The 25,130-nt window shown below is 36.5% G+C and overlaps 1 protein-coding gene across 2 annotated transcripts in view; it reads left to right on the top strand.

Annotated features, from left to right (window-relative positions):
- Window positions 1-23,499, top strand: part of disc1 (DISC1 scaffold protein) — a 59,768-nt gene extending 36,269 nt beyond the window's left edge. Inside the window, exons 10-14 of one of the 2 annotated variants that reach the window (XM_081351198.1) lie at window positions 3,052-3,112; window positions 7,720-7,954; window positions 13,130-13,174; window positions 17,127-17,244; window positions 21,909-23,499. In XM_081351198.1, coding sequence (XP_081207324.1) covers window positions 3,052-3,112; window positions 7,720-7,954; window positions 13,130-13,174; window positions 17,127-17,244; window positions 21,909-22,090 — 641 coding nt within the window. In that variant the 3' untranslated portion in view covers window positions 22,091-23,499. Of the gene's footprint in view, window positions 1-3,051; window positions 3,113-7,719; window positions 7,955-13,129; window positions 13,175-17,126; window positions 17,263-21,908 lie in introns of both variants that reach the window. The other variant, XM_081351197.1, reaches the window with a different exon arrangement.
- The last annotated feature ends 1,631 nt before the right edge of the window (window positions 23,500-25,130 follow it).

Raw genomic sequence — 25,130 nt, 5'->3', positions numbered from 1 at the left:
TTCATCTTGAAGCGTGTAAGCGATTTGCAAAGATTAATATAAATATTAATATAAAGGTTAATAAAACGTTACACTCACGTCTTCTGGAGGTTCAGCAGGAACACGTTTGTACCGATCCTTTTTTCAGGAGCAGCTTCTTAGCAAAACCAGCTTTATACCGACCCTCATTTGTAAAGCAGTCTGGTGTGTGAAATGATTCCGCAAACATGAAAGCATGGATGTTGATCGTGGGGAATCCCCGCCAGGGAATCCCCGCGTCAATGCTTTGGGCATATTCCCTTCAAAAACAAAACTCAGCCACTGCGTTTTCAGTGGTTCGGATTTAGGAACATCAAAATGACTGCTGTGTTCCTTATTACACCCAAGAACAGAACACCACAATCACAGACGCCATATCAACAATGCACTATGATGACAGACAGCTCACTCACGAGAGGGCGGGTCTGATTTGAAACGCTGCTGTCAATCATACAATCGTGGGAGGGGCGTCGATATTGTGACGACACAAAATCGAACGGCTTGATTTGAGAGAGGGGAAAACATATAAGAAGATTTAAACAAAACCACTGGATGGATTTTTATAATTTTATGATGGTTGTGTACAGGCACTGCCAACACACATTTCAGTACAATCAACTTGTAAAAGTGCATGTACCATTATATGACCCCTTTAAGAACCATTAAGATATTTAGCATTTTCATTCATTAAGCAAGCACATTTGCTCCCAATTATTAAACTCTGATACAAAAAATCTAATTGTTCTATTATTTGAAAGTTTGTGTGTGTGTATATATATATATATATATATATATATATATATATACTGTAAAAAGTGAACAGTTGGATCAACTTAAAAAAATTACTTCAATTGGTAACACCTAAAGAAAAACAAGTAATAAAAACTCAGTGAGTGTTTTAGTGCAATTTTCTCACGTCATGGGATCACAACACTAAGAGATAGTAAATCTTTTCCTTGATTTTTTTTGTGCGTTCCCGAGATTAGACCTTCCTTTACATAATGCCGAAAACCCGAAGTCTCTAGGTGGTCTGTTTGAGGAGTAGATAGAAGTGCAAGATTGGTGCGCACAGACAGAACAGAAATCATGAGTTAACAATCGCAATTTTGTCCGGTGGAAAATTGCGCTAAAAACACCTATCACGATAAAACGTGATAATTTAAGTTGAGAAAACTTAATTTCTTTAGGTGTTACCAATTGAAGTAATTTTTTAAAGTTGATCCAACTGTTCACTTTTTACAGTGTGTATATATATATATATATATATATATATATTATTATACATATATATATTTTTTGTAATTAATCATGATTAATAAAACCTAACATGAAAGTTTTTTATATATTTTTACATTGTAATATTTTAACATTTAATCTCCGAATTAGCATAGAAACAACATAAAGATAGTAGCCTATACTTTAAATATTTGTTTAATGGTATCTTTTAAAGGTCCCATGACATGAAATTTTCACTTTCTGAGGTTTTTTAACATTAATATGAGTTCCCCTAGCCTGTATATGGTCCCCAAGTTTCTAGAAATTTCAATCGGTGTAAATCGAGCTTTTGCTATCTTTCTCTGCCTTTGAGAAAATGGAAGCTCAATCGCGCTGATCTTGAATCTCCTCCTTGTGACGTCATAAGGAGGAATGTTACCTCCCCTGTCTCTGCTTTGCCCGCCCAGAGAATATTTCTCGCCCATGAGAAAATGAGCTAGGAAGGAAGTAGGAACACGCGCGCGCGATTTTAGTTTGTCCACGAGAGATATCATGGCTTTTGAGCGAGCGAAGCATAACAATTGCTCAATAATTGGATGTACAAATGAACACGAAAGGGTCAATACAGAGCTGGGCTTGCTGAACGTCTGAAACTAAAGTCTGGATCACTCTCTTTGGCTCAGCTACACACCTCGGAACAGTAAGTCAACTAATGATATATAAGTGTGTTGCTTTACTGTTTATGGTTGCCTAGACTGTTACAAGTAGAATGTGGCTGTCACATTAGCTATGCAGCTATGCAGTTTATGTGTGTGAATACACACACTGTAACGCGAGTGTTGTACACTTCTTTGTTATTTGGATAACCGTTTTCCTGTTGGTTATACGGCGCGCGCGATATCCGCATTTCAAGATCGCAGAGCTTGATGATGTAATTGTAATAAGATAAATTACAGATGTTACAGATCTCTCATGAAAAGGCAACAGTAGGTTCGCGTTAGCTACATGATAATAACTGTAAACCATCCGAATAAAGTACCGTATCCAGACATAATATTTTAAACTAACCATTCGGAAATGTCCTGCTGGAGCCGCTGAGTTGCAACTTCTTCATCCGTTGCTTCTCCATCCGGATCAGATTCTGGGTCAAACTGAAATGCTTGAACGACTGCGTGTCTCCGTGCCATTGCAATATATCCAATGTAAACATGCATGGTCTACCGTTGCGCAAGATGGTCAAGGCCACACCCACCCTCCACCTTGCGCCGCCTTTCTCCTCCTTATTAGTATTTAAAGCTACAGACACCGAAACGGCCTGTCTGAAGGAAGCTCATTCTGGGACTGGCTTATAGTGGCTATAATTCTGCACTGAGGCTGAATTTTTGAAAAGAGATTTCAGATACAGTACTAGGGACCACTAAGGCCTATATTAAAGCCTACAAAAAATAGCATGTCATGGGACCTTTAATGAATGAAGGCCAGTATCACCGATACCAATAATGCTTCTGATGTCTCTATGAAATAAATTTTAGCCATTAGGATATGTAGCTGAAAGTAGGCTATATATCCTATAAATATAATATATATATATATATATATATAGCATATGTTCTTCTGTCTTGTTTTTTTAAATGTCACAAACAAAATAAAAAAATCCAGTGTCTACACCATTCACAGTGATGAGAATTTGAAGGGAAAAGGTTTAGTTGTTATTGAAATGTGACCTGGATAAGTTTTCAAGAGTCTTGACCGGACATGAATATGTATGATTTGCCAGCATCTCTCCTTGATGTACATTATTTTCTTTCCCCTCAACAGAGCGCAGTGTAAGAGAAAACACTCTGAAGTATATTGAGCTTCTGGAGGACAGACTTCACAGGTACTGGATATTTCTCATCTCGCCGTCTCTCACACTCTTTCACACAAACAGCCCCTCGTCTTGTCCCTCGGGTGATTTTTCCTTATTATTTCAACAGTTCACACTGTCTGGCCTTATTTCAGTCCTGTCTCTCTGGATGTTTCAGCGTATTAAATCATTCTGGTCCACGCTGACTGCATCAGTCCGTCCCTGATAAGCTCATCTTCATGTGTCCGAAGTGACATTTCCAAATTAAGATGAAATGAAACGAAAAATTGAGATGTGAGCTGCCATTCAGTAAATGTGCATTTGTTTTGAGCACTCTTGGCTCATTTTCTGCTGTTTTTAATGATTTTTTTAGAGCTCTAGAGCCACTTGCGGCTGATTCTGAACAAGCTCCGCCCACTTAGAATGAAATTCTGATTGACATGTGAAGCGACCAATCACAATTATTTTTTCTTTTTCTTTTTTTTTTACATTCCACCCCGTGGTGGGTTTATCTGAAATATTAATAATGTTGTTGCTGTTGTTTTAGATAAACCAAGATGTGCTTGACATATATAATGCAATAAATATATAAAAATAATGCTAAATGCAAATAACAACTGAAACTATATAAATAGACTCTATAGATCTAATAGTTCTATTATATATAGACATAATATTACAAATACTTTTTTTTTAGACATATAGGCTAGATTGTATACTATATTGTTGGACTAAAGCAGTTAAAGGAGTAGTTCACTTCAGAATTAAAATTTCCTGATAATTTACTTTCCATCCAAGATGTTCATGTCTTTCTTTCTTCAGTTTGAAAAGAAATGAAGGTTTTTGAGGAAAACATTCCAGGATTTCCAGTAAATTATCAGGAAATTTTAATTCTGAAGTGAACTAATCCTTTAACTGCATTTTTAATAATTTAAGTACATTATCATTTAGTTTGATACGTTAACATTTTTTGGGTCGTCATTTGATTTCCAGTGTAAAATCTGCGACCTGAAGCAAAGCCGTTTGAGAACCTCTGGTTCAATTAATGTGAAAATAGGATCACAATCCCACCCTATTATTTTCAACCTTTTAATATAAAAGTCTGCATAAGGGCCGACCAGAAACTATACATTTCAAGCATACTAGTAATAAAAGGTTAGACTTTCCTTCGCTCTGACCATGCTCCAGCTGCAAAGCTTTTATTTAGCATCTCTCTCAACCTAAATGCCACACAAATTGGCATAATTGAATGAGTTATTAGTTGCTGTACTCAACCGTAGAAATGTAGCATTCATTACATTTCAATAAAACACTATGGGCGTCCATCTGGAGGGAAGCATGGCATATGGTTTACCGTTCGCTCCTTTGGAATAGCACATGCTCGGATGCCAGAAGCGCTGTCTCTTGCCAAGGTTATTACTGTACGAGCTGAAGAGGAGGGGCGGTGGCACGGGACTGTCTCCAGAAAACCCTCTCTTCTAGCTTTCCTTCAATTTTATTTTACCCAGAGTGATTGTTCTCCTTGTTACTCACCATGGAAACCCGACTCCAAAAAGCAGGCAGGCATTAGCCGCCGGTCATACTCAACCCGACGAGGGTTTCTTTTGTTCGCCCAGCTACAAATAAATGGACCAAACTCACTAGCTCTCTCTCTCTCTCTTTCCTGTGGCACAAATGGGAATAATAAAAGAATAGCTCGCCTAAAAATGAAAATATTCCATTTGCTCACTCACATGTCGTTCCAAACCTGTATGACATTCTTTCTTCTGGTGGGACTGCTCGTTTTCATTCACTGAACGTATATGGGGATTGACCCTGTCAAGCTTACAGAAATAAAATGAAAAAGTACCTAAAAGTACCTTTTTTTGTCATTTTGGAGCCTCTGGTCACTATGGATGAAAAGAGCAATAATTATTATAAAACGAGTCGACATTTTTCACTTAAAATTCAAATTGGATGAACCACAGTCAAAGCCGTTTTAGTTTGCAGATTAACACCTATTCTATATTGCAAGTTGCTTATGAACTATATTAATTTGTTTAAGGATTGTTCATTTTATGGCTGCATTTATTTGGGGGGAAAAATACAGTAAAAACAGTACTACTGGGAAAAATTATTACCATTTAAATAGCTGTTTTCTATGTGAATATATAGTAAAGTGTAATTTATTCCTGTGATCAAAGCTGAATTTTCAGCATCATTACTCCAGTCTTCAGTGCCACATGATCCTCTTTAGAAATCATTATAATATGATGATTTAACCCTCTGGGGTCTAAGGTGTTTTTGGGGTCCTTGAGATATTCTAACACATTAATTTCTATTGAATCCAACATTTTAGCAACATTCTAACATCAATTTCTGTTGCAATCCAACATTTTAACGGCATTCTAACGCATCAAATTCTAATGACATTGAACATTTAGCAACATTTTAATGCCAACTTCAATTGGGATTCAACATTATCAATATTCTAACATTAATTTCTGTTGTAATACAACATTCTAACATGTCAAATTCTACTGGAATCCATTGTGAGTCATGGAGAGATCCTTTATGCGCATTTACTTTACTTTCTCTGCCCTTCATGATGCATGAAACCAAACACAAACATGTAAATGAATCTCTGTAGGTTTGTGTGGCAGCTTAATAAAGCCACCGGGAGGAGCAAAGAGGTTTGATGGAGAGAGTACAGCGTTGTCTGTCGTCGCTTTAGGAAGCTGTCTGACTCTGGAGACAGTGGGTGTGAAGACCGTAATATTTGTTCTCTCCGTATGAGTTTGGCCACAGAAGAGAGTTTCATGGACTGTAGAAGACGGCAGCGAGCTTTAGTGTCTTTATTTAGTGGCATATATGACATTGAAGCCAAAAGAGTCCCTCTGAAAATAATGAGGGAACAATAGGGATAGATGTCCCTATTTGGACGGGATTAACTTTACAAGGGTAGATGGAGTAATGTAATTTAACCACAGGACGTCTGTAATATGAATGGCCAATTCGCACGGGATAAGAGATCTCAGTAAAACTAACAGAAGTGGGAGAGTAACTGCATTTACACACCGCCGTCTCTCCTGTCGTCATGTGTGTATTACGCTGCTTCCTGATATCACGTGCGCAAACACATATAACCTATATTTATAAAACGGTTATGTCCGGTCGAGCGATGTATTAATGAACTTCAGATTGGATTGTGTTGGTAATAGGCACTAACGCTAAAAGATGTGTCGTGCCTCTAACAAGTGCTGTTGATCTCTCTGATCTGAATGGTGTGTGTGAAACACTTGAGTTTTGCCACAGACTCGTCCCAGTGTCTAGAACGCAACTGATGCTTTTTCAAGCGCCTCCATACTCGGAAAAAACGTGGAAAACTACTTTTAAACAGGAAATTATGAAATATTTACGTACATACAGTAATTACAGCTGGTCTATTCGCACGGGATTAGTATCACCTGAGGTCATTTTTCCAGACCTTTTTACTGAAGGTAAAAGTCGCCGTAATCTTCACTGATATTGTCTGTAATGATCACTGAGATGCACATTCGGACGGGACTAAAGTCACAGAGAAGCTCTGGTAATTATTACTTTACCCCTCCTCTCCATGTTAAACTAGTCCCGTCCGAAAAGACTAATGAAATGTTTTTTTTATTATTATCTGCCAAGTCTGAACAAGCGAAAACTATAGCATGACATTAAATTAGAAACCTTCTCGCTCTGAACAATTCTCTTAAATGTTCCCAAATGGGATTATTCACCCAAGGTTTTTTCTCGTTGGATAGTTTCTCATGCAACCTTGTTTTTATATTCTACCGTTATTTTGAGTATTTTTATGTTTTTGAAAGAAGTGTTCATTAAGGCTGCATTTATTTGATTAAAAAAAAAAGAATATTGTGAAATATTATTACAATTTAAAATAACTGTTTTCTGTGTGAATATATGTTAAAATGTAATTTATCCCTGTGATCAAAGCTGAATTTTCAGCATCATTACTCCAGTCTTCAGTGTCACATGATCCTTCAGAAATCACTCTAATATGATGATTTGATGCTCAAGAAACATTTATGATTATTATCAATGTTGAAAACAGTTGCTGCTTCAGATTTATGTGGAAACTGTGATGCATTTGATTTTTCAGGATCCTTTGATGAATAGAAAGTTCAAAAGAACAACATTTATTTGAAATAGAAATATTTGTAACATTACATAAATGTCTTTACTGTCACTTTTGATCGGTTCAGTGTATCCTTGCTAAATAAAAGTATTAATTTATTTTAAAAAACAAACAAACTTTAGTATACATCTAATATTTTAAAGTGGAGCATCTTCTCTGCCTTGCGTCTAAAAAAACGTATAGTTAAAAGACCTTGCAAAGCCTCTGGCAAAGAAGAAATGTCTAATTTCATGAATATACATCTTATTTTTCATAAAAATTCATGAACTAATGGAACTACTCCAATAGTTTGATACATCAGCTTTGACATGAGCTCAGATAAGTTAAGTTCCTCTGTTTTAGAGATTTGTCCTTAGTTACACTCACCCCCAAAAAGTATTAATGCACTTAATTCAGACTTAGACGTGTGTGAATGTCGTTACATATACAGGTAAAGCATCAAAGCAAGTGTAATTTATTGTATTTCTCACTGTAGCTGTGGATGTCCAGCGCTGGAACACATTTGGGAGGCAGATTTGGAGGCTTGTCATCTTCTCCTGAAAGGCCTGGATCAGCCCAGCGTCTCAGAAGTGGAGGATCTCCCTTCGACGCCTGGACCGGGTCCAGATGTTCTGTTGATCACTGAAGAGGAGGCGGACTGTGCCATGCTGACGGCTCTGGGGGGACGCTGGTGTCCTGAGGCTGATCTACAGCACTCAGAGTTCACTAAGGTAAAGCCCCCCAAAGCCCCCCCCCCCCCCCCACACACACACATTGTGCTTTTATAACAATCAAACATGAAACATCAAAATTTGCTTTCTTTAAAGAGGTCCTATAATGCCCTTTTCACAAGATGTTAAATAAGTCTCTGATGTCCCCAGAGTGTGTGTGTGAAGTTTTAGCTCAAAATGCCCCACAGATATTTTTATATAGCATGTTAAAATTGTCACTTTTTGAGGGTGAGCAAAAACGCACTGTTTTGTGTCTGTTCCTTTAAATGTAAATGAGCTGCTGCTCCCGGCACAGGGGGCGGAGCTACAAGAGCTCGTGTCCTTTTACCTCACACGGACATGCACTGGAAATTTCAGAAACTGTTCAGCATTTTATGTTCAAACCGGAGTCAGACAATAATGGAGAGACTCAAGAAGAAGTGACAACATGTAGAAGCAACAGGACGTTTCTGAATGGATAGTTGATTAGTTTATGTGTAGTTATCTTCTAGTCATTGATTAGCATATTCTGTTTTGATAATCTATAAATCGTGTTCAGGGGGCGGGGTTTATGTAAATTCTAGGGTTGGTGATGTCACTAACCCGGGAGGAATGTGGTGTAGTCTCTACCAGCCGTTTGTTGTAGTCCTTAAAAAGCGATTTCTTTAAAAGCAAATATCTCCCTTTGCTCTGAGCTTTGAGCGTTGTAACTTTGCAGATGTTGTTTATGCTCAAACAGCAACATTACACACTAACTAAATTAAAAAAGTGAAATCATAACCAACCACCCCTTTAATACATGTTCATGGTCTAAAAATGTTTGTCTTTGTAAACTTTCAGCAAAATGTTTAACCTACTCCACCTCTGAAATTATTTGTATTTTTCGACTGACTTCACTATAGGCCGCTTCAGTTGTCTTACATATGAAATAATGGTCCATTTTTAATGGAACCGTTTGTTGAACCTTTAGACAAAATCTATATCAATAGTATGATATAATATGGATAAAAAAATGGCTCAATTTTATTCAGAGGCCCAACCTGAGCAAAAATATGCAGATGCTGATATTTATTTTGGCTACAAAGTAAGATGAAATTCTATTGCCTGTAATGTAAATCATTGAGGTCTTTATAACAGCATAGCAAATACTTACATAAAATTATAGAAAAATCAGTCATCACTATATCTGACAATAATATGTCTTAGTAAGATGATATTTAAATGGTTGGTTTTATGTTCAAAGGTCTGTAGTTTTAAAACACAGTGCAATGCAATATAACAATGATTGAGAGATGAATATAGAACAAAAAGAGTTAAATAAATTTATCATTTCCTCTAAAACAACAACATGTTTATTAGATCCCATACCAACTAAACTATTGAAAGAAGTGTTACCTGTAGTGGAAGAGCCTCTCCTCAATATTATTAACTCGTCTTTATCTTTAGGTCATGTTCCAAGAACATTTAAATTGGCAGTTATAAAACCTCTCATTAAGAAACCACAATTAGATCCGAATAATCTAGTAAATTATAGACCCATTTCAAATCTACCTTTTATGTCTAAAATACTAGAAAAAGTTGTGTCCGCTCAACTGGGCTCTTTCTTACAAGAAAATGACACCTATGAAAAGTTTCAGTCTGGATTCAGGCCGCATCATAGCACTGAAACTGCGCTCGTTAAAATCACAAATGATTTACTTTTAGCTTCTGACCAAGGCTGTATCTCAATATTAGTTTTACTTGATCTTAGTGCTGCGTTCGATACTATAGATCATACAATACTCTTAGATCGACTACAAAATTATACTGGTGTTCAAGGACAAGCATTAAGCTGGTTTAGATCGTATTTATCTGACCGCTACCATTTTGTTTATTTAAATGGAGAAAAATCTATCATAACTCCAGTAAACTATGGAGTGCCGCAGGGATCTGTGTTAGGCCCTCTATTATTCTCAATATATATGCTGCCACTTGGAAATATTATAAGGAAACATGGAATTAGTTTCCATTGTTATGCTGATGACACTCAAATCTATATTTCATCACGGCCAGATGAAAACGCTAAATTATCCAAATTGACAGAGTGTGTTAAAGATATAAAAGATTGGATGACGCATAATTTTCTTTTATTAAATCCAGACAAGACAGAGGTAATACTTATCGGTTCAAAAAACCACCCACAAAACCTCTCACAATACAACTTTAACATAGTAGGATGTCCTGTTACTTCATCCTCTACAGTAAAAGACCTGGGTGTTATATTAGACTGCAACCTGTCTTTTGAAAATCATATTTCATATGTTACAAGAACAGCCTTTTTCCACCTTAGAAACATTGCTAAGCTACGTAATATGCTATCAGTTTCTGACGCAGAAAAGTTAGTTCATGCATTCATGACCTCGAGACTAGATTACTGTAATGCGTTATTAGCCGGTTGTCCTGCATCCTTAATAAACAAGCTACAGTTAGTCCAAAATGCCGCCGCTAGAGTTCTAACTAGATCAAGAAAATATGATCATATAACACCGATTTTATCATCCCTACATTGGTTACCTATAAAGTCCCGTATTAATTACAAGGTATTGCTACTGACTTATAAAGCCCTAAACGGCTTAGCTCCAGTCTATTTAACGGATCTTCTATCGCCCTATAATCCATCGCGCTCTTTAAGATCACTAAATTCGAGGCTTTTGGTCATACCTAGGATATCCAGATCCACCAAAGGAGGGAGAGCATTTTCACATTTAGCACCAAAACTCTGGAATAGTCTTCCGGATACTGTTCGTTGCTCAGACTCACTCTCCCAGTTTAAAACTAGATTAAAGACGCATCTCTTCAGCCAGGCATTCATATAATACTTTTAATCCTACAGTTAAATCCGACCTCTAGTTCATAAACGCCAGAGGAGAACTGGCCCCCGACTGAGCCCGGGTTCTCCCAAGGTTTTTTTTTCTCCATTAGGTCACCTGATGGAGTTTTTCGGTTCCTTGCCACTGTTGCCTTTGGCTTGCTCAGTTGGGGATATTTGGGGATATTTAATTGAATTAATCAATCAACGATACTATTGATCAGCATTACCGAACGTAGACGTTCCACTAGAAACAAACATTGATGTATTGTTCTAATTTATTACTGTGAAGCTGCTTTGATACAACCTGTGTTGTGAAAAGCGCTATATAAATAAACTTGACTTGACTTGACTTGACATGAACAAATAAACCTTTCTCAAAAGCCTGACGATCATATTTAATACTTAATTTTTAAAAAAATAAATTATGTATGGATAATAAGTAATTCAGTCCAGTAAGTGTTCATCTTGAAATATTAATAACAATATCATATAGTGATTCTTACGTCTACTTGATAAAAACCAGTGAAGATTTCACAGCAAAAAGACCCGTGAAGAACGAGCTGAAGGCGTACGTTTGTACAATTATACTAAAAGTGTATTATCAATCAGCCGACAGAAGGCATGTAGTAGATTGTTTGATCATATTGATAATTTAGAGGCCTTAGAAATATTCGTATCAAATATGATACAGTAGGCTTTATAGGGTTAATGTTAACCAGCAGTGATGGTATTGATAATAATGGCATGGTACTGTGATAAAAACCATGATACTTTTTTTTAGTTAGTGTGATAATGAACATAATTTGTGTAGTTTGGACAGTTTTATATATGCCCGTCATCTTGGACTGATTTTAACCTGAAGAGTACAGCACCAACTCACACTGGAAAATGAAACTCACACTTTTTGAAAGACAAAATGAGAAACGTCTACAAATAGAAACCCTGTTCCTTCGACTCCTTTCATTTCCATAAAAAACATCCATTTTCTGAATGACTCTAATTTCCACTCTTTCTTTTTCGTTCTCTGCCCTTCTTGTTCATAACTTTCTCTAACTGGTTGTGATATGTTTCGGCTCAGCAGGGCTCTATTGTCTGTAAGTGCATGGCTGTCTCTCTTTCTCTTTCTGTCTTTTGTCTGTTGAAGATCAGCCACTCCTCCTAACACTCCTCCAGGACTCCAGGTGAGGAGACACGCTGTTTTCCTCTCCGCTTTCATCCTCAGTAACGCCTGCACAGCATCTTATTGATGTTTTTTTTATATTATTTACGTACAAATCCAATAAATATTAATATAATAACAGTATATTATTATTACTGTATTTATTGGACTATTATCTATTGGACACTCTTGCAAATAATAATTGCAATTAATAATAATATAATTAAATGTAATATAATCTAATACAATAATAATGTTGTATAAGTATTGTTATTAATTATTGTAAAATATATAAATGTTACATGATTAAATATTTAATATTATTATTATTATTATCTATTGGACACATATTTATTACTGCAAATAAGATTCTATAATAATATAATGTAATATAATAATAATAATTATAATAATAATGTATTAAAATATTTAAATAAATTACATATGAATTAAATATATAATTGTTGTCTTCTCCTTTTCTTTCTCTTTCTCTTTCTCTTTCTCTTTCTCTTTCTCTTTCTTTTTCTCTTTCTTCTCCTTCTCCTTCTCCTTCTTCTTCGGAAGTCTATGGCAGCCCAGTAGTAAATTATATTAAATATGTATAAATATGAATTATTTCTATTCACTATAATTTACAAATGTCATTATTATCGTATGTGTGCAATTGGACACACTTTTATATTTATATAAGTCTGTATACTATTTTTTTCAGTGCTATGTTTCTTATGAATATATTTCTTTGGCAAAATAACAATGACTTTCTGACAAACTAAATATGATTTTAAACCAAGTCAGAATCTAATAAGAGGCAGTGGTCTCCACTTTAATATTGCTCCCTGCTGACAGGAGATGATAATTAATATTGTGTCATTTAAATCCAAATCTATGAGAAATTAAGCTGTAATGTGTTTTACTGAGGTCGCCTCCCATCAGCTCGAGTTGAACTAATATATCTGCCACTGTGCTAATTATTGTCTGCTTTAGCACACAAATCCTGAATGCAATCATTACCACACAGATGGGCCGAACCCATTCAATTATTTTTCTTCTTGTCAGCCGTAATGACGAGTTATTGCGCACTTCCCGTAATGTCAGTGCGCTGAGTGCTTTTTAATAATAGATGAGGTTTATTGTTTTGTTTTAATCTTCTGCTAAAGTGAATCATTCGTCCTCCTGTCTCTTGCAGAAATTAGAGGAGTTCCTCTTCTGTTTGGAGGACGAGTCTCCTGAGGTGAGTGAAAGACTTCAGTCTGTCATCTCAGTGTTTACTCTGTGTTAAAGACACACAATGTTATCAAATTGTTTCAGAATATAACTTTGTAAGTAGTGTGGGCTTTTTTATGGTACATTTAGTCAATCTTCCACCTTTACGACCCCAATTTTTTTAATCACTTGTAAGAAAGAAGCTCATAAGGGTTCGGAATGACAGAATCATTCGGAATGATTTTTCAGTTTTTTTTATTTTTTATTAAAGGAACACGCCGACTTTTTGGGACTTAAGCTTATTCACCGTATCCCCCAGAGTTAGATAAGTCCACACACACCCTTCTCATCTCCGTGCGTGCCGTAACTCTGTCTGACGCACCCACCGCTAGCCTAGCTTAGCTCAAAGACTGGAGGTAAATGGCTCCAGCTAGCATATCGCTCCCAATAAGTGACAAAATAACGCCAACATTTCCTATTTACATGTTGTGATTTGTATCGTCACAGGGTGTACAAATAACAAGGTCACATGAGACACAGCCATCTTCTAACCGTATACATACTGGGAACTATATTCTCAGAAGGCGAAGCACTGCTACTTGGGCGGAGTGATTTGCTCACAGCGCCTGAGAAGCCCCCAAAAATCGGCGTGTTCCTTTAAAGAAAAGCACAAGCATCTCAAGCACAGCAAAAAATAAACAAGCATAATAAATGCCCACATACAAATGAACATGTAATCACAATAATATATGTGTATATATTTATAATCGGAATGATTCTTTAACTCTGATCTAAACAATCATATTAACAAAGTGATGCCCCGAAATCGAACATTCAGGATGCATTTGTTAAAAAAACGAAAATGACTTATTAATTATTAAAAACCAAAACAAATTGTGTCATTTTGTCATAATTTACTCACCATCAAGTTGTTCCAAACTGTCGTGGAAATTCTTTATACCGAATACAACCTACTTAATCTGACTTCTTCACCACGGACAATTTAAACAACTTGCAGTTGTTAAAAATAATTCCGACAGTATCTTGAGGTAATTTCCTGAATTACCTGAATACTTACAATACAATACAATACAATACAATACAATACTTCCCTGAAGTAAGGTGACGGCGTCCCGTCGATGAAGCTACTATCACTACCTCAATCACACTTTGATGTTCTGCTGTTGTCTTTTGAGCGTAGAATCTGTTTCTCAGCTGCGCAGCAAATATACCTGACACGACTCCCGAGTTGCTCTTTGTAGAAATGAAGATTTATTCACGGCCGGGAGATCACTGGCCACAACAACCAAGTGAGTCTCCTGAATAGAAAGATACAAGTACATTTAAATCATACAGTTGAGTAAAAATCAATGTCACTCAAATCTTCTTCACTGTGATTTGTTCTGGTGATTGGTTTGTAATGATCTAAGCTAATCATACGACTGTTAGTTCTACCGTGTTAAGCACTTTTTGGTTAAGTATATATGGCCTTTGACCTGAGCATCCTTAGTCTACATTTCTCTGTACATTTAGTGTTGAAAATACCCATTACATAAAAAAACTATATTAATATCTTGTGCTGAACATAGAAGAAGATATTTTGAGGAATGTTAGTTACCAAACAGTGTTTGGTCTTCCATAGTATTTTTTTTTCTATACAATGGAAGTCAATGCGGACCAGCGACTGTTTGGTTACCGACATTCTTCAAAATATCTTCCTTTATCTTCAGCATACGAAAGAAATTCATACTTGAGGGTGAGTAAATAATGACAGAATTTTCATTTTTAGGTGAACTATCCCTTTAAGCGTCTCAGTATTAAATAGGCTGCACATCTCTTCGTAAGTAGAAAATTGTGCGTTTGATATGATCAGAATTATATTGATCTTCCCTTCACAAATGATTTCTTGTGTAATATGCCTCTCATGATTCTCACAAAGGTGCAATTTTTGCAGTCTATATTCATTCGAGTGTGTCGCCATCCTATAAGACGCTATAAAGAGATTGTGGTGACCTTTAAAAACGCACACGCCCATCGTGATTTCCATTAGGTCTCAATAACTGTATCTCACAGCTTTCTGTGGATGTTGTTCTTGAATTTGTCCCCGGAGACTCCAGCCCAGCCTCACTCAAAAGTGTTTTAATTCGCCCTCAGTGTGATGTTAGCATCTATAAAAGGTGTTTCATTAGCTGGTGCGGCGGGTCTAAAAATAGACGAAGACCTCATTACAGCCGACACGAGGCCGTTCCTGAGAGAAATGAGCGGACGTGAGTCAGTCGACCACCTTAAGACGCTCCCTGACTCTGAGCGCGGGAGGAAAACAGTGAATCACGGTTTGATGGAATTGGGACAGACCCGGCCGTGTGGACCTGTCCCAGTTACCTGTCTCATGCTAAACTGTTGAGTGAAGTCATTAGAGCGTCACAGAGGTGCAGACTGTCAGTTCAGGAGTCTTATGAGGGGAACTGGGGAAGAGGAAATGACAGTCGTTGCGATTTAACATGATCATTTTATGCTTCACTTTGTTTGAGATTTGCAAATAGAGATTAAGGATATTTCACTATTTTTCATGACTGACCCCATAGCACATGCTTTTATCAGTTGCTTGTAAAAAGATCATATGGAAAGCATCGCAATCTATTTTATCCCTTGTTTAACACTTTACAATAAGGTTCATTAGTTAACATTAGTTAATGTATTAACTAACATGAACTAACAATGAGCAATACATGTGTTACAGTATTTATTAATTTTTGTTAATATTTAATAAAAATACAGCTGTTCATTGTTAGCTCACAGTGCATTAACTAATGTTAACAAATACAAACTTTGATTTTAATAACATATTAGTAAATGTTGAAATTAATATTGATTAAGATTAATAAATGCTGTATAAGTATTGTTAATTCTTAGTTCGTGTTAACTAATGTTAACTAATGAATCTTATTGTAAAGTGTTACCTAAAACATACAAATCATTGTTATTTTAGTATTATTGATTTACTCTTAAGGTATTTATTAATATCTTTAACAGGGTTATTATCATTAACTAAAACTATTAAAAACATTTCTGTTAATTGAAATAAAGCTCAAATAAAATAAAATATAAACACATTTTAGTTGAGAAGCTTGCCTTGGCAATCAACTGAAATAATCTTAAGTTGAAGCACTAAAATTATTAACTGGAAATAAAAAAAAAAAAAACTAAAACTGAAATGAAAATAAATTAAACCCTAAATAGCAATATTTTTTGAAAAAAAAAAAAAACAAATAAAATGACGAAAGCATATAATAAATATTTTTTTTTACCAGCCATGATTAATCCTTATTAAAGCTACAAAAGTTATTCAGCCAAGAGCAGTGAGTGATTTTCTCTTTGTCTTTTGGTGATTAACAGTAATGACACAGACGGCGGCAGGAATATTAGGCTGCTGTCACTTTAAGAGCTAATGCACGGATCCAGTATACTGTTACACGTGTTTTATTTCTCAACCGTTTACGTTCTGTTAAGACATAACTGACTATATTTAAAAGGATTCTTGCCAAGACAGGTATTTTGACTCAATTTAGTTTGAATATGTCTGTTCAAGCGCAAGAAGATGTGAAAGAGAGCTCTTTTCAGTATTCGTGGCGCGTGCTTCAAATAGTGAAGCGAGGAACAAATTGAGTTCCCTTTCGCATCTTCTTGAACTTGAATATTTAATTCGGCAAGGCTTTTTTGTGATGATGCAACACTGCCACGTCAACTATACCGAGTGTCTTTCACGTTTGTTCACGTTCTCACAATTTTGCATTGTTAGAATTGTTAGAATTGACTCAGTTTCATATATTCGCCAACAACAATTTTTACTCGCATTTGGCCCTTGGCGAGTGTTAATTTTAGGCCTTTGCCACACTTGACCAACTAAAGATGTGTGTGAGCAACAGTGTTTTGCAGGTTTAATGATCTCCTGCTGATTGTGGGTGTGTTTTGTGTCTCAGGATCTGTGTGGAGAGACTTCAGAGCTGACGGAGCGCTGTGAACTCATCAGTAACCGGCTGCATTACCTGGAAGACCAGCTTCAGTCCGCCATAGACAACCATGACAAGGACCTCACTTATATCCTTACAAAGCTAGGTGTGCGTGCATGTCTGTGCATGATAGGATTTTTACTGATAGGATATAGATATAGGATATCTATTTACACTTGGCACATAAATGTGTCTCCGCAAAACTGATATAAACCCTATCTTCAATTCCCGCGCTATATTCAAATTGAATGTACACGTCAATGAAAGCATGCGTGTTGCAGTAGCGCTGTCATCAGGCTGAAGAAAGTAGCCTACCTGTAATATGAAACTTTCCTGTAAATGTCAAGATACATTTCTGGCTCTCACAGATTTTAAACCGTAATTTTGGCCACCCCTGTAATGGCTCATACCATTAACATTAACACATGAGCTGTTGAATACGCTATTAAACCACGCTCATTCAGAATGTGCATTTATTTTATATACGAAGAACATAATGTGTTTAAAATGCATATACACAGTTCAGTTGAAAAACATTTGCCCTGTTTAACTCGTTAATCTGAATATACAAAGCAAACTGTTTGCTGAAAACATCCTCGATTTAACAACTACATTGAGATAGGAGCGCAGTTTATATGCCAATCAGATGCGTGTGAAAGTTGCGTTTATTACTATAATGGTAGGTAAATATTTATATATGTGACCCTGGATCACAAAACCAGTCACAAGTCGCACGATTATATTTGTATAACTGTAATACATTGTACGGGTCAAAACTATCGATTTTTCTTTTATGCCAAAAAATCATCAGGATATTAAGTAAAGATCATGTTCCATGAAGATATTTTGTAAATTTCCTACCGTAAATATATAAAACATTTATTTTTGTGAGTGAATGCAGCACAATCGCCAACATAAATGGACAACTTTAAAGGAGATTTTCTCAATGTTACGATTTTTTTGCACCCTCAGATTCCAGATTTTCTAATAGTTGTATCTCGGCCAAATATTGCCCTATCCTCACAAACCATACATCAATGGAAAACGTATTTGTATATGTATAAATCTCAATTTAAAATAAATAAATATATATATATATATATATATATATATATATATATATATATATATATATATTTATTTGGGAGTAGTAAAATTTACATGCATTTACACTTTCCAGTTTCGTCTGGAATGCGTCTCAGACAAAACTCCTGAAGTGGTTTGTGTGATCGGATTTCTCGAAAGCGTTTTCTGAAGGCATTTACACCTGGTCTTTTCACGATCGGATCCACCCAGAAAACCCTTGTAACGCCCTAGCAACCACTCAGAACATTCTAGCAATGCCCTAGCAACCACCCAGAGCACCTTAACAATGTCCTAGCAACCACCATGAACAATCTAGCAATGCCCCTAGAAACCTGAACTCATTATTCTGCACTCATTACGGATGAGTGTCCTTGTGGGTGTCTTCATGTCATTCTTATTGGTTGTCAGACTGGAATGAAATGATCTGTGCGCTTCATTCTCATGTTCTCAGTGACTCCATCATTCCTCCGTCACTTACAGCCACAGGAACGCGTCTCGTACGCTCATTAGAGCCCTTAATGTGACGCTTTAAAACTCGTCTCGTTTGACAGCACATGATGCTCTCCTCTGGACGGGAATTAAGTATAATCCTGAATGCATCACTGGCCATTTCTTTTCTTTTTTGAGAGCTATTGAATATGAGGGATAAGAAAAGGAACTGCTTTTAGTTATTAGAGAAATTCTGAGCTCAGCAAAGGTTGAAAGGAAGCGACAGACAGGGAAAAGGGGAATGGAGAGAGCCTAGTCCGCCCGTCACTCTCCAGTGAGATTAAAGCGTGAGATGAAGGGAAAGGTTATGACATAGTGCGCTGTCATCGCTCTGACATCTTCATATTTCTGCCGAGTGGATCCGTGCTTTGCTTTCACTGAGAGGAAACAATATAGAGGAGATTGATTTGAGTATTTCTCATTCTGCTTCAGGATCAAGGTTTTACATTAGACATAAATGGGCACTACTTTCAGTTATTTTATGCTTAATGTATATGATGTTTACATGCACGTTCTTAATAAGCCGAAAATGCTTGTCAGTGTAAAGTCATAAACATCTCAAGCATAAACTGATAGTTGATAAACCCGATTTCGCTCAGCATGTAAACACATAAACCTGCTTTTGTCGGCTTATTGAATTGCGCGTGTGTGATATGTGACAGGAACGTGTCCTTACTGTGGATTTAAGCGCATCCGGACAGAGCGAGTGTTTTGCAGTAAGGGAGGAGGAGATATATCTTTCTCGATCACACTCTTTTCCTGAAATCTGGAGCAGCAGCAGAAGTGGTTCTTGAGAAGATAATATATGAGCCGCATGTTTCCCGCTGACATGTTGCAATACTCTTCTTCGGTTATTAATGCTTTGTTTAACATCTCAACTGACATGACAAATTAAATGAAGTCAGATACGGAAATTCTAAGGTTTTGACTTGGGATGCACGATATATCGGCCACCATATCGGTATCGGCCGATATATGTTCATTTTTGATGTTATCGTTATCGGCCCCGATAAGACAATTTGGCAGATATATTAAAGCCGATAAATTATGGATTATTTCCTTCAGCTGAGACACTTCAGATGCGCACTGTTCAACATGATGGTTTTGAATTGCTTGAAATATGATTGGAATCACTTCAAAAAAGGAAAAGATAGTTAAGTGCAACATGTGCTGTCATATAAGCTATATAATATTATAATGAGAACATTATAATTGTGTGTTTAGGACATGGCGTTTAATGGTGAGACTTTTGTTTTTGTAATCAGGCTCTCAAAAATTATATAAAAAATTACATTTATCGGCCAATATATCGGTTATCGGTTTTCAAATATAAAGAATTATCGGTATCAGCCAAAATATTTATATCAGTGAATCCCTAGTTTTGACATCACTACTGGGAAATAACCTGATTTATTATTAAAGTCTTGTAAATACAGTTTACTGGTGTTGTCAGGTTATTGATTTGCATGTAAACCCAGACAACAGGTTATTTCAGTAAGCGGATTTTACTAATGTACTAATGTGCATGTAAACATGATCAAAAACAGTAACTTGAGGAACACATAAAGCTTGTTTGATTGCACTGGTTAAGCAGACAGATGAGCAGATAAACACATAATAAGTCGAGGTTTGAGCCTGAGGAACTTCATTAGATCCGTCCCTTCAGCCGGAGGGAGATCTTACCGATCCTTTTTCATAATTCATGAAGCGCTCTTTAACGGCTGGTTAATTATGAATGAGGACAATCTGGGGCCATTTGGAGAGCAAAACGTGCCCGTCAGGCCCCATCTGCCACAAGAGTCCCTTTGATTCGCCACTTATACCGGACACTCGGTCCCACTCCGACGAGTTAAACAATCCAGCGCTGATGAGGGTCTCTCCTCGTTCTCATAAAATGTGCATGAATTATTTAGGCAAGATTGCTTGAAGTGAGCAGGTCCGTCAGGAGATGAACTAAGCTTTTGAGTTATAAGTGGAGAGGGACGACCGTCGTGATCATATAATTGTGATTTCTGTGTCGGGTGGTCGGGCCAAACATAATGCAAGTCTTTCTAAGATGGGTCGTGATTGTGCTTTGTCTAACTCTGGCTCTAAAATTAGGTTTTGTCCCACACCTATTAATCTTGGGTAAAATAATTTTTACAAATAAATTATTTTAATAAAAATATTGTGATAATGCATATACCATGTACCATACATATACCATTATATAAAAAAATTAAAATATAGAGGTACTTTTATTTAAAGTACATTTTTATAATTTATATATATATATATATATATATATATATATATATATATATATATATATATATATATATATGTGTGGCCGCACCACAGAGCGCCATTTACATCGTTTTATATTAAATTTACATTATATTTGTCTCAAATCGCCGTTAATGTATATACTGACTTCACCCTGCGCTGCAATATACATTTAGTTTTACATTCATTCACAGAAATCAGCTGCGTGAGTGAAAATTGCTGATGTTATGAGATTTTCAGGTGAGATTCTCAATTCATTCAGTTAACGGATGCTCTGAGGTAAAGTGTTCAGACTGCAGACTCAGCAACGATGTACAGTACAATCATAACATAGTACAGACATTATCTTAATTCCATAATGTCCTTAAACATAACAATATTGCTGGCCATAAACTGAGAAAGTGCGCGTCCGGTGTGCGATACCTCGAGTTGTCCTAGCGCTTCTCGTCCGGTGTGCGACTTCCTTTACATACAAGTTTGTGTTTATATAATATATGTGTGTGTGTATATATACATACACACACTCACACACACACACGTTTGTGTGTATGTTATGTATATTGGTTGACACAGAACTACTAATGAAAGGTGAATTGAGAAAAAAACAACCTTTTTTAATTATTTACAAAATGCATTATTGTCATTTTATTTCCGGCCGTGCATTGCATTATTTTTATAAAAATAAGATCTCAGATAAACTTCTGATGGTGAATTTTGTTAGTTGAGTTGCGACAGATTTAGTTTTTCTTTTGCAGACTGTTAAATGTCTTTCATTTGAATTGCTTGAATGTCAGTCTATCATTCTTACACTTCAGATGAAACTGTATTATGGATTCTGTTTGAGCATTTGTGATCCTACTAGTGAATGAGTAGATGATGTTTGGTCAAGTCTTCTTTAACTCTAATGCCCACTGTCCTTAGAGAAAGAGGTTCAAGAAGTGAAGGCCACTCTTCAAACCATGCTGTCACAGCTGAAGGAGGAGGAGGAGGAGGAGGAGGAGGATGAAGAGAAGTTTAGTGATGGAGAAGAAGAACAGGCTGAAGATGAAGCCCTAGAAGAGGAGCATTACTTCAGTGACAGCTGGGAAATCTGAACAGACTCATGAATTATATTTATATTGTGTCCAGTGTCTCTGGTTTGTGTATTTTATGTTGATGTTTCCTGTGAAAGTCTGTTTTCCGTACTATTATGTTGCACTGAGCTCTAGCACTTAAAGGGAATAGATCATCTAAAAAATGTAAAAATCATTGGTTCATTTACTCGTCATTCCTAAGGTGCATTTTTAGTCCCTTCCACTTTTGTTGGAAAGCAAAATCTTAGATCAATTTTTTTTTTCATGCAAATGTATTTGGAATGACATGTGAGTGAGTAAATGTTAACAAAATCTTTATTTTTCTTTATTAGGACCACTAACCATGTGAATCTTGTTTCCACAGTTGCCTTAAAATACAAAATCTAATTCCTGTCAGTGTTGCCAACCACTATTTTATTTGTATTCTAATGAGTTAGTGCTTAGTTATTTAATGTACTCTATTTGTCAGCCGTTTCCTTGCTTCTGCATCCAACAAAAGGCCTGATTTTGGAGCTTCCAGTTATTTCAGTATATTTAAAAAGCATGGCATCTTATTTATTTATTTAAATTGCTTTGATATATCATTATTGTTTAAAAAAACCCATATACATGAAAATCTGTGTGGGACCAAATTTTTTATATATAGATTTAAAGACCAGCAACAGACACCAAAAGGCATAACCAGAAAGAGCGAAACGTAACCTTCCCAGTCAGGACTGAGTTTAAGTAACTCATTTGTGGCGTACGATTGAACTCTGAAGAGTGTTTTCAGGTTCATGACAGAAGCATGTGGTGCTTTGACTTGTTGAGCTGTTGTTGAAGTGTGAAGCTTCACTTCAGGCGTGTTCAACGACTGTATTTCAGCCCTGCTGATTCTGTGTGAATTATGAGGGTCATGTGGCATCAAGTGCCTTTTTTTAGACTATTTTATGTCTCGTTATTTAAAACAGAAACAGGTGCTTTTTAAAAATTTTTTTACTTAATTTCTTGAAGTTTTTTTAACAAAGCACTTTTCAGATGTAAGCTTGTTTTTGGCATTGTTGTGAAAATGTCATTTGTTTGTTTGTACTAATCACATGAATGTGTGTTTGCATGTCTATCATCACTTTTTTTTTTTTTTAAATACATTATATATCCTCTGCAAAAAATGCTTTTGTATTTTTTTTATTATTATATGCAAAATAGGACACCAGACCGCACAATTTGAAAACAAGTCATCTTAAACAAATTCATCTTGAAAAAACATTTACCGCCTATTTGTGTAACATGCCTTTCAGACTAAAAAGCCCTTCAGTTAGTGAAAAAATGAGGGCGGGACTTGATTTAATCCATGAGAAATTTATTGGGCATTGAAAATTTTCCTCATGTCCAGTTTCATTCAGAAATGTCAGATTACAGCAATAAAACAAGGTTTAAAACAGGTGAAATTGAAAGTGCCCCATCATGCTTTTTTGATTATTACCTTTCGTACAGTGTGTAATATAGCTGATTTTGCACATAAAAGGTCTGCAAAGATCAAAGTGCATGAATTTATTGTCTCTTTTCTGTGCTGCGAATCCATATTGCTGCACTTCCAAATACTTACTGTTCATATCACTGTGAGGAAAAGCCCAATAATATCTGTCTGCAGAGCCGCAGAGCCACAGTTTTACCCCAGCAGTTTCACCCCAGCAGTTTTACCCGCGCATGCGCAGTTTCAGATTTCCTAAACTTCTAATCAAACACTTTATGACCAAACACTTTATGAACAAACTACTAATCTATAAAACACAATCGGTCTTCCGACCTTTTACTATATGCGCGACAGCGCGAGGGAGAGAGCAATACAGCGCTCGTGTTGTTTGTTTACTGTCTATGGTTGTTTGAAGGCAGTGCGCGGGCTGCGCGCGCGCGTCCGGGGCGCGATATTTTTTTTCCCAGGATGGTAGGGGAATACTCATGATATTCATTAGGAAAGTCATCCCTGATTGGTCTTAACCCCAGTGACGGGTAGGTTTAGGGGCGGGGTTGGGGTAGGTCATCACATAGACCCCAGTGATGGGTAGGTTTAGGGGTGGGGTTAGGGGTAATGAATATTCATGAGTCTTCCCCTACCATCCTGGGAAAAAAAATCCTCTCTCTGCTTGTTCTTTTATGCGCCCTGACTTATTTGTTCCCTCGTTTTAATAAATCGTGGACACGTTCAACTAATTCCCTCCCTCATTTTGATTTAACGAATTACAACGTGGCCACAATATAGTAAAACGAGGGAACAAATTAGTATAACCTGCTGAGGTATTATTAATTCGTGGCCACGAAATTCACCAATTCACAAAAATATAGGTCTTTTTTAATATATTTGAATATCAATATAAACCAAAACTGCGCATGAGCGGGGTGAAACTGCTGGGGTGAAACTGTGGCTCTGCTGCTCTGCAGTCAGACCCTTCTCGGAAAAGCTGAAATTCAGATATAATAATGGGCATTTGGTTTCAGACTCGCGCTGTAAGCATTCGACCAATCACAGCAGACTGAGCCGTCTGACCAATCAGAGCTGAGTAGCTCGCCATAAAGGAGGGGCTTAGAGAGACTGAATCTTCGAACGAACCGTTTTCAAAAATTCACACTCTTTGAGAAAAGAGCTGATGCTGCAGTGTCTATAATGAGAACATTAAGTTTGAATGTTTGTAAACCTAGTGACTCTAAAATTATGAACCTTTAAAATAGCATAATAAGGGCACTGTTGAGTTGTTTGTTGAACTGAAATGACAGGAAGAAGAATTAATAAATTGCAATTGAAAGAAATCAAACAAAATCGGGTGAGTTTCTGAGCTCTGTTTAACACTCCGTTGGCATGTTAATTTTGATCAGATCACACTCGCATTGCTCTGCTTGTCTTAAACTGAACACTGAGCGCGAGATCCAGCAGAATAATGATCCAGACAGCGGAGCTCATGCTTCAGCTCATCTTTAGCGTTCAGGACGGGCACAATCTTGTCTCCTAATTGAATCTTTGTTTGTTCACGTTGCCGCTGCTCAGGTGGATTAGTTTCGCCCTTCACTATGGAAATAGCTGGTTTGT

The sequence above is a fragment of the Scardinius erythrophthalmus genome (assembly GCF_964197995.2).
Source record: "Scardinius erythrophthalmus genome assembly, chromosome: 21".
NCBI classification, from domain to species: Eukaryota; Metazoa; Chordata; class Actinopteri; order Cypriniformes; family Leuciscidae; genus Scardinius; species Scardinius erythrophthalmus.
Note: the sequence above shows the minus strand (reverse complement) of the source record. Positions and strands in the feature narration are given on the sequence as shown.